This window comes from Anabrus simplex, chromosome 14, assembly GCF_040414725.1.
Source record: "Anabrus simplex isolate iqAnaSimp1 chromosome 14, ASM4041472v1, whole genome shotgun sequence".
NCBI classification, from domain to species: domain Eukaryota; kingdom Metazoa; phylum Arthropoda; class Insecta; order Orthoptera; family Tettigoniidae; genus Anabrus; species Anabrus simplex.
Window position 1 is genome coordinate 99,381,042 of NC_090278.1, and position 16,896 is coordinate 99,397,937.

General features: G+C 37.6%; 1 protein-coding gene across 2 annotated transcripts in view; it reads right to left on the bottom strand.

Annotated features, from left to right (window-relative positions):
* jbug (filamin-type immunoglobulin domains fbug) overlaps positions 1-16,896 on the bottom strand; it is a 292,423-nt gene that overhangs the window by 199,349 nt on the left and 76,178 nt on the right. For both annotated transcript variants that reach the window (XM_068230428.1, XM_068230427.1), the window contains exons 6-8: positions 14,373-14,560; positions 11,269-11,427; positions 8,355-8,483 (exon numbers count right to left, since the gene is read on the bottom strand). In XM_068230428.1, the coding sequence (XP_068086529.1) occupies positions 8,355-8,483; positions 11,269-11,427; positions 14,373-14,560 (476 nt within the window). The remainder of the gene's footprint in view (positions 1-8,354; positions 8,484-11,268; positions 11,428-14,372; positions 14,561-16,896) is intronic.

Here is a 16,896-nt window from a genome sequence, read left to right on the forward strand (position 1 = left end):
TAGTGAAAATGACAAAGAAACACATGAACACAATGACAAGTCACAACAATGTCAACAAGCAACCACCACCATCTCAGAAAAACTTGGAGAATACTTTTCTCTATACCAGGGCACAATGCAAACGTAGAAAGAGTATTTTAATTGATCTCAGCACAATGGACTGATAATAGGACCCATTTCATAGTAGAATCTGTAAAAATCTCCTTAATGTTTCAATAGGGATGTACTAAAACACTACCGACAGATGTCTCACGAGCAGTAGGCGATATGCACTTGTCGAATGTCATTTGTTCCTCTACGTTTTTAATGGAAGTGGATGAAGTTCACGTTTTATTATATCGTAACAGCAAAGCAAACAAGAAAATTGTGATGCCTTATTACTGCAGTATTCCAATCAAAGTCAGCCCTAATCATACCATCAATTTCCTAAGCAGTAACCCTTCCTTAAAAAGTGGTTGCATGGATTTCGTCGACAGGACCTAAAAAATAAAGGTTAGTCGTAATATGAAGGTCTGCTCAAAGCATTTGCAGCTAAAGATTTTGTCATTATTGAAACGGCTAAATAAGCTAATTTGTTCTAATTAAGGAATAATTTTATAATAAGTGATATTCTGAGTACTTCAATAATTGTAGCTGAAAGACGAAGGCTTAAGGAGAACACTGTACTGGTACCTTTGATATTTTCATGGAGTGACACCCTTACTTGTAGAGTAAGAAGATTTAGAAGTGGGGAAGCAGCCATAAATACCGCATGTACGGCTTGCCCTAAAATTTGACACTGGAGCACCATCAATTTCAGACTTTCTGATTATGAAATAATTCATCATTCCTACTCTCATTCAGGAATCGTTTGAAATTGCAGAACGATGATGATCTGAAATATTTTGATCAATGAGTGTTGAAGCTTGAAACAAGTTCTTGAAACTCATGCGCTGAAGGGAAATGCAATTCAGTCATATTGGATGAAACCACTGGTACGGCAGTTGTACCAATATTGTGCTTGCCTCAGGCAATTTTTCAAAACGCTATTCTTACAGAATCCTGTCTTAATAAAAACACGAAAAGAAAAGGTTGTTATATTTTGTCATCTCTCAATGAACCCTTACTTCTTTCTGGATAATTTTCCTCCTCTTTCCTTCGACTCTGCTTTTAAATCCGCAATCACCATTGCACCTATATTATTTCCTATCTCTTTCAAAATATTAGCAGGATATGGTAATTCCATTACCATGCATTTAAAGAAACAGTTTTGTTTCGATTTTCATAAATTTAGAAATACTCTGTACAAGTCTCATGTAAAACAATCGAGAAGCGGAAACCGCACATCGTCTGTTACAATCATGCTACCTTTAAATTCAAGAATTTCATTTTTAAGTCCGTACTGAACCGAGATTAATAGACGAGTAAAATTAAAAATCCACCTTTTCAATACTAATATTAAATACTAATATTTACGATTGCCTGTTCTCATATTTGGCTGAAGATGACGCTCACCAGCGTCGAAACTAGTTCTAAGTAAATGTCATAACTTGTTTAGTTTAATATTAGTATTGAAAAGGTGGATTTTTAATTTTACTTATCTATTATTATCCTACCGAGCAGAGAAGTTTTGCGTGATACATCCCTACATGATCTGAATGAATTTACATTTGATATGTTACACACGCCAAAACTCCTACAGGCAACTGAATCTTCAGAAAAGTACCAGCAAGGCATGTAAACTAGTTTAAATTTTGTAAGAATTCACTGTGTAATGATTTTTATGTCCTCTTTTTTTTTTGCATTGTCCTCCTTTTTAAATAGTTTTGTCCTTTTTAAAAAATCTATTTGCATCTGGTCACTCTAGATTCATGTGCTTGGTGAATAAGTCTTAATGTTCTTCCACTGGTCAAAAGTCACCATAGCAAGTCTTCTTTGACCAGCCTGATTCGCTTCATCTGATCCAACCGCTATCTAATTTTCAACATTCTTCTCCAATACCACATTCGAAGAGCTTTTTATTCTCTTCCTTCCCTTATCAAGAAATGTACATGCTCCTTTCTTCTCCACACAAGTAGTGAAAAGGAGCAAACAAGTGACAATCAAGTTACACGACGACACACATTTCTACTATTATTTATAAGTTTTATATTCCGTATTGATTGGATTAAATGTAATAGATAAGAAAAATGTTCCACCGATCAATACATTTATTGTGGATGAATTACTACACTAGTACCGGTTTCGACCTATCTTGGCCATCATCAGCTAGCACACAAATTTACAGTCATTAGATGAATTACAAAGAAGTTACTTAAGAGCATCCGGATGTCCGATTAAAAAATGGAAGTAAAGTTTTTTGCAGTATGTTGCGTTAAAATGGCTCTAATTAAAAGTAGTGATGGTTAGAATAAACTAAAACCTATTGATTGAGCATGGACATGAGTACATAAACACATTAAAATATATATGCCACATCATAAGACACTAAAAATATATAGCACATTAAACACATATATATAGCACGATTAAAAAATGGAAGTAAAGTTTTTTGCAGTATGTTGCGTTAAAATGGCTCTAATTAAAAGTAGTGATGGTTAGAATAAACTAAAACCTATTGATTGAGCATGGACATGAGTACATAAACACATTAAAATATATATGCCACATCATAAGACACTAAAAATATATAGCACATTAAACACATTAAAACATGGTATATTTTAAAAACGTCTATTAAAATTTGAGTTCATGTTGCGTTGCATTCATCCTTCAATCCTCTTGTAGTTCTTGTGTTGATTAAGTTGAATATCGAGAATGTTCTATAGTTAGTATACTTTGCATTGGTATGTTATGAGAACTCTTGTCAGTAAAAATTTGAAAATTGAGTTGATGTAGCAAGATAGGTTTTAATATCAGAGTAGTTGGTGGTGACACTTCTCTCGTCTATGTACGTTATATGGTCGTTATCTGTAAAGAAAAGCTAATATGAGTATCGCGTATGTATGAAGGAATGCCTGGATGTATGTGTGAAATGAAAAAAGTACTTACTGTTGTTGCTGTGGAGGTTGTGTACCGATACGTTTGGATATTTGTTGTGCTCTGCTGCGAGTACGTCTGGGGCTCATGTGAGCTGTGTGGATGGATGTTGGTGGAGGGGATGGAGGAGTGGCTATTGTGAAGGTAGGGGCGGGGTTAGGTTTGTGATTCGTTGGTTTGTTATGACGTGTGTTTACTAATTTGAGATAGTCGTTTTTTATTGCAGGAATGACTTTGTCAAAAATGATACTGGTTTTCTCTGTAATGTCGTTAATGTTATGATTGGGGTTAGCGTATTGATCCAAAGTAATATAGAAATCTTCGGTTATGTTGAGCAGGGGGCCCTTAGAGTTTATGTTTAATATCATCATGTCATTATTGATGTCTGTGAAGTTGTGCTTAGACTCTTCTACATGTTGGCCTATTGATGAGAAATGGTTGTGCTTTACTGCATTTACATGTTCATTATAACGGACGGTGAAGTTTCTACCTGTACGTCCAATGTAGCTTGTGTCACAGTTGTTACACTTGATGCGGTACATGTAGAAGAGTCTAAGCACAACTTCACAGACATCAATAATGACATGATGATATTAAACATAAACTCTAAGGGCCCCCTGCTCAACATAACCGAAGATTTCTATATTACTTTGGATCAATACGCTAACCCCAATCATAACATTAACGACATTACAGAGAAAACCAGTATCATTTTTGACAAAGTCATTCCTGCAATAAAAAACGACTATCTCAAATTAGTAAACACACGTCATAACAAACCAACGAATCACAAACCTAACCCCGCCCCTACCTTCACAATAGCCACTCCTCCATCCCCTCCACCAACATCCATCTACACAGCTCACATGAGCCCCAGACGTACTCGCAGCAGAGCACAACAAATATCCAAACGTATCGGTACACAACCTCCACAGCAACAACAGTAAGTACTTTTTTCATTTCACACATACATCCAGGCATTCCTTCATACATACGCGATACTCATATTAGCTTTTCTTTACAGATAACGACCATATAACGTACATAGACGAGAGAAGTGTCACCACCAACTACTCTGATATTAAAACCTATCTTGCTACATCAACTCAATTTTCAAATTTTTACTGACAAGAGTTCTCATAACATACCAATGCAAAGTATACTAACTATAGAACATTCTCGATATTCAACTTAATCAACACAAGAACTACAAGAGGATTGAAGGATGAATGCAACGCAACATGAACTCAAATTTTAATAGACGTTTTTAAAATATACCATGTTTTAATGTGTTTAATGTGCTATATATTTTTAGTGTCTTATGATGTGGCATATATATTTTAATGTGTTTATGTACTCATGTCCATGCTCAATCAATAGGTTTTAGTTTATTCTAACCATCACTACTTTTAATTAGAGCCATTTTAACGCAACATACTGCAAAAAATTTTACTTCCATTTTTTAATCGGACATCCGGATGCTCTAAGTAACTTCTTTGTAATTCATCTAATGACTGTAAATTTGTGTGCTAGCTGATGATGGCCAAGATAGGTCGAAACCGGTACTAGTGTAGTAATTCATCCACAATAAATGTATTGATCGGTGGAACATTTTTCTTATCTATTACATTGAATCCAATCAATACGGAATATGAAACTTATAAATAATAATACGGAAGCCAACCTGGCAAAACGTAACGCATACAAATACCAAAACCTAAAAATCAAGCTAATGAACGCAACCAAAAGCATTGCCTTCTTGAAGGAATGCCTTTCAAACAACTTAACACCGAAATTTCTCCAGAAATACAATAACAAACATAGACGAACTGCTCAGACACGCAAAACAATAAACAAGACTAATGAAATTTGGTTAAAAGAAGAAATAAAATTCCAATATCGTAAGAAACAACATCTCAATAATGAACTTTATTCAACACATCTCAAAGTATCCCATGAACTCCCACATAGCTATTGGAATTACTTCCAACAAATTTCTAGAAATAAAATAGAAGATTTAGCCATAAAGAAACAAAACACATTAAACAAAAAACTGGAAACACTGAAACAACAAAGCAAACCAAAACCACTAACCATAACTGAAAATAAAGATCCTTCCCAACATAAATTCCATCCACCCGTAAAAAATCTCACACTAACCGCATTTGACGATCGAGAGACGGCCATGTTGAGCAAGGGACCCAAACATAACTGGGGTAATGCATCATCCTATCAGAATATAATAAATGCCGTTACTGAAACAGAACTCGCTTTACAGAAAATTCCGTACGATATACGAGACGAAGTTAGACACAAAATCAGTAGAAAGATCCCGCAATATATCAATAATGTTCACAATAATAACCTAAACATGAATACCGCCAATAAATCGAACCTAAACAAACTCAAAAACAAAATAAAACAGAACAATCTACTAATAACAAAAGCCGATAAAGGCAACACTACGGTCATTATGGATAAGAATGAATACATAATTAAGACTAAAGAATGTTTCCAGGACAACACTTTTTCAATTATACGCCGAGATCCAACCAATAATATACAAAGAAATTTAAAAAATCTACTCAAGAACACACACTTTATTCTCACCGAAACAGAATCTGCTAAACTTATAACCATGAACCCCCAAATACCATCCGCAAGGGCCTACCCTAAAATACACAAAGAAAATGTACCCATGAGACCGATTATAAATTATAAAGCCAGTCCAACCTATAAGTTATCACAATTCATTCAGAAATTTTTGAAAAAGCATTATTCATTTTTAGCAAACAAAACAATACAAAACTCAATAGATTTTTGCAATAGAACCAAAGAACTAAAGATTGAAAAACATCATACCCTTACTTCATTTGATATAACAAACATGTACCCTAACATTCCTATTAAACAAACAGTCAAAATAATTGAATCTAACCTTAAAAAAAACATAGTAACTTGAGCACCTTAGAAATAGAAGAATTCGTGATTCTGCTTAAATTCGCCTTAAACAATAACTACTTCAAATTTCATGATACCATATATCAGCAACAAGGATTACCAATGGGATCACCTGCTTCCGGAATATTAGCAGAAATATATATCGACCACCTGGAACACACGTCAATTAATAAAATAGATAATATATATTTTTGGTGTAGATTTGTCGACGATATCTTTGTAATTATAGATAATAGATTCACTGACGCAGATACTATACTAGACAAACTTAACAATTTAGACCCCCAAATTAAATTCACTAAAGAAACAGAAAATAACCGTACCTTGAATTACCAGACATGACACTCACTTATCTTACAAGATCTATAGGAAACCCACACACACCTTAAATACCATAAAGAATGACTCCGTTCATCCCAACACACATAAAAAAGCAGCCTATTATAGTATGATACATAGAGCTTTCAATATCCCAATGACAATAGAAGATCGAAATAATGAATTAAAATTAATCCACGACATTGCCAAATACAATGGATACAGCAAAGAAATGGTCAACAAAATCATCCACAAAATAAAATCCCAACCTAAAACTAAATTAATCAAAACAGCCAAACCGAAAAAAGATTATGTTCTATTTACCTTCAACAACACCAATATATATACTATAACTAATATCTTTAAGAAGCACAACCTGAAAATAGCATTCAAAACCACACACAACAGCACCAACACTATACACAACACCAAAACAGTCAATAATAATAATAAGTACAACCAATCAGGTGTCTACCGCATCAAGTGTAACAACTGTGACACAAGCTACATTGGACGTACAGGTAGAAACTTCACCGTCCGTTATAATGAACATGTAAATGCAGTAAAGCACAACCATTTCTCATCAATAGGCCAACATGTAGAAGAGTCTAAGCACAACTTCACAGACATCAATAATGACATGATGATATTAAACATAAACTCTAAGGGCCCCCTGCTCAACATAACCGAAGATTTCTATATTACTTTGGATCAATACGCTAACCCCAATCATAACATTAACGACATTACAGAGAAAACCAGTATCATTTTTGACAAAGTCATTCCTGCAATAAAAAACGACTATCTCAAATTAGTAAACACACGTCATAACAAACCAACGAATCACAAACCTAACCCCGCCCCTACCTTCACAATAGCCACTCCTCCATCCCCTCCACCAACATCCATCCACACAGCTCACATGAGCCCCAGACGTACTCGCAGCAGAGCACAACAAATATCCAAACGTATCGGTACACAACCTCCACAGCAACAACAGTAAGTACTTTTTTCATTTCACACATACATCCAGGCATTCCTTCATACATACGCGATACTCATATTAGCTTTTCTTTACAGATAACGACCATATAACGTACATAGACGAGAGAAGTGTCACCACCAACTACTCTGATATTAAAACCTATCTTGCTACATCAACTCAATTTTCAAATTTTTACTGACAAGAGTTCTCATAACATACCAATGCAAAGTATACTAACTATAGAACATTCTCGATATTCAACTTAATCAACACAAGAACTACAAGAGGATTGAAGGATGAATGCAACGCAACATGAACTCAAATTTTAATAGACGTTTTTAAAATATACCATGTTTTAATGTGTTTAATGTGCTATATATTTTTAGTGTCTTATGATGTGGCATATATATTTTAATGTGTTTATGTACTCATGTCCATGCTCAATCAATAGGTTTTAGTTTATTCTAACCATCACTACTTTTAATTAGAGCCATTTTAACGCAACATACTGCAAAAAATTTTACTTCCATTTTTTAATCGGACATCCGGATGCTCTTAAGTAACTTCTTTGTAATTCATCTAATGACTGTAAATTTGTGTGCTAGCTGATGATGGCCAAGATAGGTCGAAACCGGTACTAGTGTAGTAATTCATCCACAATAAATGTATTGATCGGTGGAACATTTTTCTTATCTATTACACAGTTCTACTACGTCCATTACTCCTCGTCCCCGATGGGGCTTCATCACCACTGACAGATCTTCGGTCTTGATGCTGGAAGTGTGGGACAAGAAGAAATCTGGATAAACATGGGAAAGGTCAGTGATGGTAGTGATTATTGTTTTAAAAGGAAGTACAAAATGAAGCAAAGGAATGGGAAGGGCGTGAAAATGGAAGATATCCTAGGCCTTGCAAACCTAATATCGACACAGTGAGAAGTGAAAACAGTTGCCCGAGGGAGGTTAGATAGGAGTAATCTAAGTCTCTGCTAGGAGAGCAGCTCAACCCTGCTCCTCCTCCAGCTGCAGGGGATACCTGACTCAAAACAGTTGACATACAGTGAGCTACTTACCAGAACTTCCACAATAGAACCAATAGCGCAGGGGTCCATACCAGGGAAGTTGATCTTGGTGAGCTCGGGAGCTGCTCGGATGTTGAAAGGACAGCCCTGCACCATCTCGCCCTCGTTGTAGACAATTAACTGTGGACAGTACAAGAGGACTTAAACAAACAGAAGCAGACGCAGCATCATTAATGCCTGTTAAAAAATTGTAGATGACTTATTTGTGACCTCTATGGTAACTAAGGACTAAATTAATGAGAAGTTATGTGAAAACAAGTAGCTGGTATTTGTATCTCTGAATCAAAAGAGTGTTGAAACAAAACAACATTGGGGAATCTTTTACGCTCCTGCTAGCCATCTTTCTATTGCAGCAGCAAAAAGAAAGCTCTGTGCTAGCTGCCTCACTGGATCAGTGGTAGTGTGTCCGACAGATCCTGTCTGAGGAAGGATGGTCAAATATCTTGGTATTCCACATATCTGGAGGCACACTCTGTCACCAAATAAAATTCAATTCAATTACAGGAAGCACTTTCCCCACTACTCTCCCACCTCCCTCCCCTCAACTGGCTCTACTGCTTTTCTACATTTTGGCCCAGTCTAGGATGTTTTGAGGGTTGAGCTCGTCCATCCACCGCTTTGGCGGTCATCCTGTTGGGTCAAGTTGGAGAGATGTTTTCACCGCCGCCTTATCGTCGCTTCACACGACCATCAGAGTCGAGCCTCGCTACGTCTGGGACACACCAAGTCTATGTCGCACATGTTCCAAGAGTCCGTCCCAGTGACCATTTCCTTATCAAAGGGCCACTGGTCTTAGCCTGCAGGTATTTGGACAGCTGTCTCCACTCGCATCATGTACAGATCTATCATTATTTGATGCGAAGCGAAGCAAGTTCTGCCACTGGTTTGGGGGCCACATTCTAGTCACAGCCCATTCTCATCCTGCTTCTTTTCCTGGTGCTGAAGTGCAAGGTTGCACACACACACAAGCATCAAGGGACAAAGAGACTGAAGAGAACGTGCAAGATGAATGTCTATGGTGACATTCAAAGGTGCTGAGAGCTCAGCGTCTGAGTATCTTTCTTCCTAAGTCCTTTCTAGTAATCACACTCTGACCTTCAGCTTCTGCAGTATACATGCGATAATTGGCCACAATTTGGCCCTTAAACGCCACTCCAAGGAAGTATTCAGGAAGTGGAAATAGCACACTTCTCGATAATTCATGTATCTCCTTTGTTGACCACCCACTGTGGACTGACTTACAAGCTTAAGTCAATAAATTCCCAGACTGATCTCATAAATAGTTTATCACTGTGTACCTTAGACATTCCATGTCAAGCCTCTCTGTGCTCGTCAGGCACGACAGTTATAGCGAGTGAAGGATCCAGCTACATGTACTTGCAGACATGAATTGAGCGAAATAAACACAATTTGTTGCACATGTTGCCATGTGGTGTGGGGATAGCGTGCTTGCCCCAGTCTAGGAAGCCAAGAACAACGGTCGAGAGAAGTTGTCGTGCAGATGACACCACACCTCATAATCTGCACGTCTTCAGACTGAGCAGCAGTCGCTTGGTAGGCCATGGCCCTTCGGGGCTGTTGCGCTTTGTGGTTTGGTTCATGCTGCCACCTTTTTCCTTCTATTTCATGCTTCAGCACTCCCCCCCCCCCCACTTTTATCTGAGTTTTTAAAAGATTAGACAGAATATTTCTTTCTCTACTTCAACAGATTTTCTTGGGCGAAAGTTTTCATAAAATTAAATGCTTCATATGTGCCCTGGACTCCATCAAGCAGGCCCAACAATTACTCAACAACAAAGACCTAGAGTTGGAACTTTTGGAGAGCATGGCTACAAGTATTTACCTGACATGATTGAGAGTTTCGAAAAAGTTGACGAGTGTTACGGAGAACCGTGATGTTTTTGCTAAAGACAAATTCAAATTAAATCTGAAGAACAATCCAGATATGGAAACCTTTGCTATTTTGACTGAATTCCCTTTACGAGTGCTGAAAAGATATGCTTCATTGGTTACTGTCCGGCTCCATGGCTAAATGGTTAGTGCTAGCCTTCGGTCACAGGGTCTCGGGTTCAATTCCCGCCAGGGTCGGGAATTTGAACCATCATTGGTTAATTTCTCTGGCACAGGGGCTGGGTGTATGTGTCGTCTTCATCATCATTTCATTCTCATCACGATGTGCAGAACGCCTATGGACGTCAAATCAAAAGACCTGCACCTGGTGAGCTGAACCTGTCCTCGGACACTCCCAGCACTAAAAGCCATACAACATTTAATTTCAGTGCTGTAGTTGTCGAGTGGAGTTTGTCTCGCTATATATGAATCTAGTAGCTCAAAGCGCCAAGGACTTACAGTCAAAAAAACATTGAAATATTGTGTGCAATCCAATATAACAAGTTTATTCATTATTAAAACCCAGTAAATGGGTTCGTGATTTCATGAATACCTTTTTTGGCACCTTTTTGTATGTATTTTCAGAACCTTTTTCCCCCTTTTCTGACAACAATTTCCACCTTAAAACCTATTCCCTAGTTATAGCACAGCTTGGACAATTTACCAAATGTAGAAAGGAATCTTTAACATAACTTACACAAAATGTGTGAGGCAGAAAAATAAAAAGGATAGATCAATCCTTAAGATCTTCATGTAAAAGCTTTTGTATTACCCGGTCTTCAAACACACATAAAATTAACCCTTCCTTCAGGTGTGGTGTTTACTAATCACCTCAGGAAATGAGGACATTTTCAATAATCTGGAAGTAGTACGGTAATCTCCACGGAACTGCAGCTGTGTCACACTTGCTTTCTATGTTCTCAGGTTCACTCAAACAAATGTAGTCTAAGTACATAATTATGCTAGAAATTCCTTAAAATTAAATAGTTCATTTCAAATGAGAAGTTTTACTTACCTGGTGCATGCCCACTTCAGTAGGTATGAAGGAGCCTTTTCCTCCCATCCCCGTCAAGTTCAATCTACAGTCCGATGTCTTGCCCGAGGGGCCCACCACCTCGGCACGAACTTCCTTCAGGTTTATGTCTTTAGACAGGTATTCTATTTTGAAGTGCGCCTGAAATGCACAAGTATGCAAACTTTCAAAATATTAACATCTTGAATTTTAAATTCTGCTGGCGCTATGGTCTGATGAAACGTCCCAGGACATGTACTTGACATGGAGATCAGTAAAATGATAAAACATTTCGCCACACTGAAGGGATTATGAACATTAAAATAAGAATAAGAATTTACACCACCTTTCCAATACTAATCTTTCCTTATATTGAGGATATAAACATTACAACTGGTGTTATAAGTTGGGACATGTTTTGCTTAACTGTCGTAAGCATCATCAACTGAAAATAAATGTTAGCCTAAAGTTAGGCCAGGGCCTCGAACCTAGTGTCCTTAAAATATATGGCACCCTAAGAATCGACATTTACATTATAGAAAATCAAATAGGCTTAAAACTAGTGTGATATAAGAATGTTCATCATGGCTAAGAGAAAAACACAGAATCGTGTTGACAGAGGTTATAAACAAAGTGCAACATAGAGCTGGTCATGAAGTAATTAACATCATTGCTACCAGTCAGTCAATGTTCCTACATAAAAATGATATATTCTTTGCAATGAAGAAGGTAATTAGAGTTGTTATCTAATTAAATCTCATTCTTGCATAGACACATGAGTCGGGTACAAGAAAGTGCCCATCAGTGAATAAATATACTGAAGTCAGAAGACGAATTAAAAACTTTCAGCAACATCCAGTGCTGTGAACTTGGCAAAGTTAATGTAACATTAGATCACTTGTGCCCTGGTAAGTGACAATGCCTAAACTCTAATCTGCAATAGTCTATGCACATAATTAATACACACAGGCTTTATATTTTTATTTAATAAAATGTATTACAGTAGACCCTGCTCGCCTGCTGTGCTAGATACCACTGTTCTCTAGGCTGATGTTAATGGAGACAATATGGAAGATAAAGAAGGAAATGAGAAGATCAATCACTCTGCGGACAAGAAAGCGTTTGAGGTTGCACTGAAATACACTGAACACCAACCACAAGCAGATTGTGCATGGACATATTGTAGGTAAAGGATAGGCCTGTCTAATTTGAAACAACAGAATATTACAGCATTTTTCAAGTGAGTTAATTTACGGAACATATTGTCAATGACTCGCCAAACGTTTGAGGCGGTGTGTGTAGTACAGCTACTGGTGCTGTCCATGCTAGTGTGTGTGTTCATGTACAGCTGCCCAAACCCCTGTTGGCTGGGATAATGGTCCCCCAGGTCTCCATCTTGCCAACTCATTTTAGTAACATCTCAGCTCTGTGTTTCTTATACGGTTCTTCTTCGTCTTCATTCCCTGCATCCTTCCATCCTCTCTGGATGTTTCTGCTCCATACACTATCAGATTCCTTCTGGATGTCACCTTATCACAATTGTCAAGTTTACTGACGAACTGCTGCTCTTCTGTCTCACATGTTATGGTGACTTGTCACTGGCACTCACTCTCCTCAGGTACTCTCTTCTGATAACTCTTCTTCTCCACCACAGCAGAAGGCTGGAGCCAGCTATATATTGTAATATTTTATCAAACAGTGCAATCACCAGTAGGGCTCCAGAACTGTACTTTTTCATTGCATTAAACACAAGAAAAAGTATGTAATTGTACTTTTATTACAGTAACAGCATTACCGTGCACGAAATTCTGTTCTTAGTTACTCTAAAACTGTTTTACATTTCTTTCTGGGTTCCTCAGATTATAAAACTTATGTGTACTGACCATGTCCTGAATGGATATCAGAGCGTCATCTTCTTCAAACACACAATACTGTTTATTAGCTTTAAGACAAATTAAAAACTGTAGAACATGTTTCTCCTACTTTGTAGAAATCTTCAGCTACATACATTTAGGCGTATTGCATAATTAACAAGGAACATTCCTGTTATCTTAATGTTTAACAGAGTCTTTAAGAAAGGAAATGTCCTTATGAATCTTAGCTAATTCCACCTTTAATTTCAAGTAGTTGTTAGCCTCTTTTCCTGTCCAGTTGGGATTCAAGTTGCAAGCAGTCATCCACATTTTCTGTATCGATGTTCAACATTAATGTGTTCTTGTAAACGTATGCAGCTGAAGATGTCTGTCTACAAAGTAGACGAAACATGTTCTAAAGATTTCAATTTGCCTTAAAGCAAATAAACTGTATCGATCAGGTGGAATCATTGTGTCTCTTACTTTTAACATAATCTTTTCCGTCGTTCCTCATCTGTAAATACATTTTTCATTGTATGGCATTTGTCTACTTTTTGTTTAAATCTTATTTTTATGTTTTTTAGTTTCTTTCAATTTTCCGTTTTGTTTTGCAAATCGTCCAGAGTTATTTCTAGTTCCTCCATATGCTCTCTAATTTCCTTAATCCATCCTACTTGTTGCTTCAGATTCCAGAGTTTCTCTATAACTTTCCTTGGTAATCTCGTTTCTGGTGTCCTCATAATGTGACCATATAATATCTGCGATGGGCTCCAGTTCATTTGGCATTATCCACCATTGTCCATCTTTTTGATATTTTTTATTTATGCGCGTTCTTCTCTCTACTTTTAGGATTTGGTCGATTCTGTTTCTCTGAGTGACTTTAAAGAGAGTTTTGCTTCCGTACACCACCTCTGGTTCAACCACCGTCTTGTAAAGTTTTAATTTTGTTTTGATTGACAAGACTTTTTTTATTGCGTGTAGACCATGTTAATTTTTTATCTATTATAATTTTATCAGTTCTTTCTTGGCATGGAGCTTTCTCACCCAAGTTGCATGTTCTAATTTTTCCCAGGTATTTAAATTGTTTCACAATTGCTATTTTCCTGTTATTTACTGTTATGTGGTTTATTAATGAGAGGGTCTACTGTATTTAATTTTTTGTGTGTAATGTAGATTTTATTTTCCAGTATTCGAGATTAATATTTGTATCTAGGTGATGTTTAAATCAAAGTGCCCCTGGTATAAGATACTTACAGGCTTGTTGACGCGAGCAGTGTTGGTGTCACAGGTGACGGCCAGCCTCTCCCCTGGTTTTTCTCGAGGCTGAATCCACTGGAAATGAGCTGCGTAAGCCATAATTCCTAGATGCTCCACATTTCTATCCGACATGTCGCGAGCCTTCAGGATGGGCTCGATGCCCAGCTTCTGTGCTCCAGTAATACCTAACAAACATAGGGAGCACGTCAAGCTCAGAGAATATGGACTACACATCACGCACAGAGTGAAACCTCTCATTTATGGACATCAAAGTCCCCATCTGGAAAGTTGCTCAATCTAACTGTAAATTTATAACATGTATATCTATGGACATAAAGTCATGAAGATTGCCCGACTGATGAGTTCGAAGTCCAGTTACTGCAGCTAATGCCACACTTACTGTTTCTCCATTTTTCTCTCCACTCACTAGTAAGTTGTTTTGTCTTGAATGTCATGGCTCAGCGTTTCACAGTCTGCCAAAAATAGTTCAACTTATTGAGTGTTTGTGCACTTTCGTATAAATTCTGTGTAAGAAATAAGCACACTTTTACTACAGAAAGACTGCATATTAAGAGAGTGGCATGTAAACAAAACGAAATATAATTTTCCAAAAAAGTGAAAGTATTTAGAATTTATATGAAAGTGCACAAACACTCCATAAGCTAAACTTTTTCAGAGACAGTGTGGCACCTGCTATGGTAACTGGACTTCAGACACATCAGTCGGGCAATATTTTACAACTTTCTTTATTCTAACAGAACTTATTCTCTTTTCATCAATGCAGCAGATATCTGTAGAGAACAGTGTATTAGTTCCTGAAATCTCAGTAGTTAACAACTATTGTCGATACTTGTAAATTCTTTGAGGTGCAACATATTTGAGGAGTGTCCATAAGATGTTCCACTCTAAAGACGGGTTAATGAGAGGAGACAAGAACAAGCCTATGCCCTCTGGACTTGGATCCTGTGTACTTGGTATGGAACGTGTGCTAGAGACTGAACTAACTTGGCTTGTCACCTTAGCAGTAAGTCTACATCTACATTGTCATATCTCATTGCTCTCCTGCATTATCTGCACGCTTGCTTGCACCTAATAGTTGAGGACGTGACGTCTCTTGACATTTGTGTTCAAATCTTCTCCACTGGCACGCCAATTCATTTTCATTCCCCCTTGTCCAGCTCCTGCCAGGTTGGGGTGTTGCCTCTCTTCCACCGCTCCTCTTCAGTAATTATATTCCAGTCCAGTCTTCTTTTTCTTATACCATTCTTGACAGAATCTATCCATCTTGTTCTCGGCCTCTCTCTTGCCCTCTTTCCTTCTATCTTAGCCTCCAACTATCCTTCCCTCCTCTATCCTCATAACATGTCCAAACCGATTACATTGTGCTCCTCAAGATATTTTTGAACTACTCCTTACAGCACTTCAGAGGGGCACCATGACGTCTCCTACCTGTACTAAGTTCACTATACAAAGTTTGCTAGACATGCCTGAGCTCCTGCTGGTGGAAGTATTCTACTTTCTTGATACAGTACAACCTCGTTAATTCCAAGTCATTGGGACTCAAAATTCGCACTTCGAATTACGTGATTTTGAATTAACCGCCAATTCGTAATTCAGAAGTGCCCACCCTTGCCGCGTTACAAAATATTCTAAGGCCCGTTACTGCATGCAGTTAACCTTGATTCACAGTTTATACCTTTCAAATGCCATGAAAAAAAACTATTTCCAAAATGCATCCAAGAAAGTGTATTTAGAGTATTCAAATAACTTGGATAACTCACTGACAAACATAACCTCTCGCAACGAAACAAAGAAAGAAAGAAAGACAAAAAAGCATGATTCAAAGATGAGGATAAACTATGCTGGTTCCCCTACGCAAATGCATTATTTTTGGGATTACTCTTCCGTTTGTATTTTTAGATGTGTTGTACTTGCACGAAAAGTGCCGGACGCCCTTAAAACATTGTGGCTTATTGAACTTTCCTATAACGAGGGGAGGGATTCTCTTGCTTCCGTGTGCATTACAACACAGCACAATGACCCCCACCCTTGTACGATTCTCCGGCTGGTACTTTCTCCTTTAAAACCATAACACCGTTTGGGCTCAGCATTAAAAGAAAGCAATGCAGTTTCATCGACAATGACAATATTGTTCGGTGCCTACGAATTGATTATATGAGCCACACTTTGTCATCAACTCTCAGCATCGCCCGTGTTCACGGATTCTGTTTCTCCGCACACTGCCTGCTGCATGATATTACGGCGTTCCTTAAAATGTTGTGTACAAAATAATTCCGATTTCACTCTAACTTAGCAATTATGAAGCACACTGTAGACACACCGAAGTGTGTGAAAGTGCAGAAAGCTACCCCTGCACGTTCCAGAATATGCGTTCTATCATGACGCGGTTAAATTTTGAATTTAAATTGCTCTGTAACATACTATTTTTAAAATACAAAAGCAGTTTCAAAATAAAAAGCCTGAATTTCAGTAACGGGGCCGACATTGTACTTCGAATTAC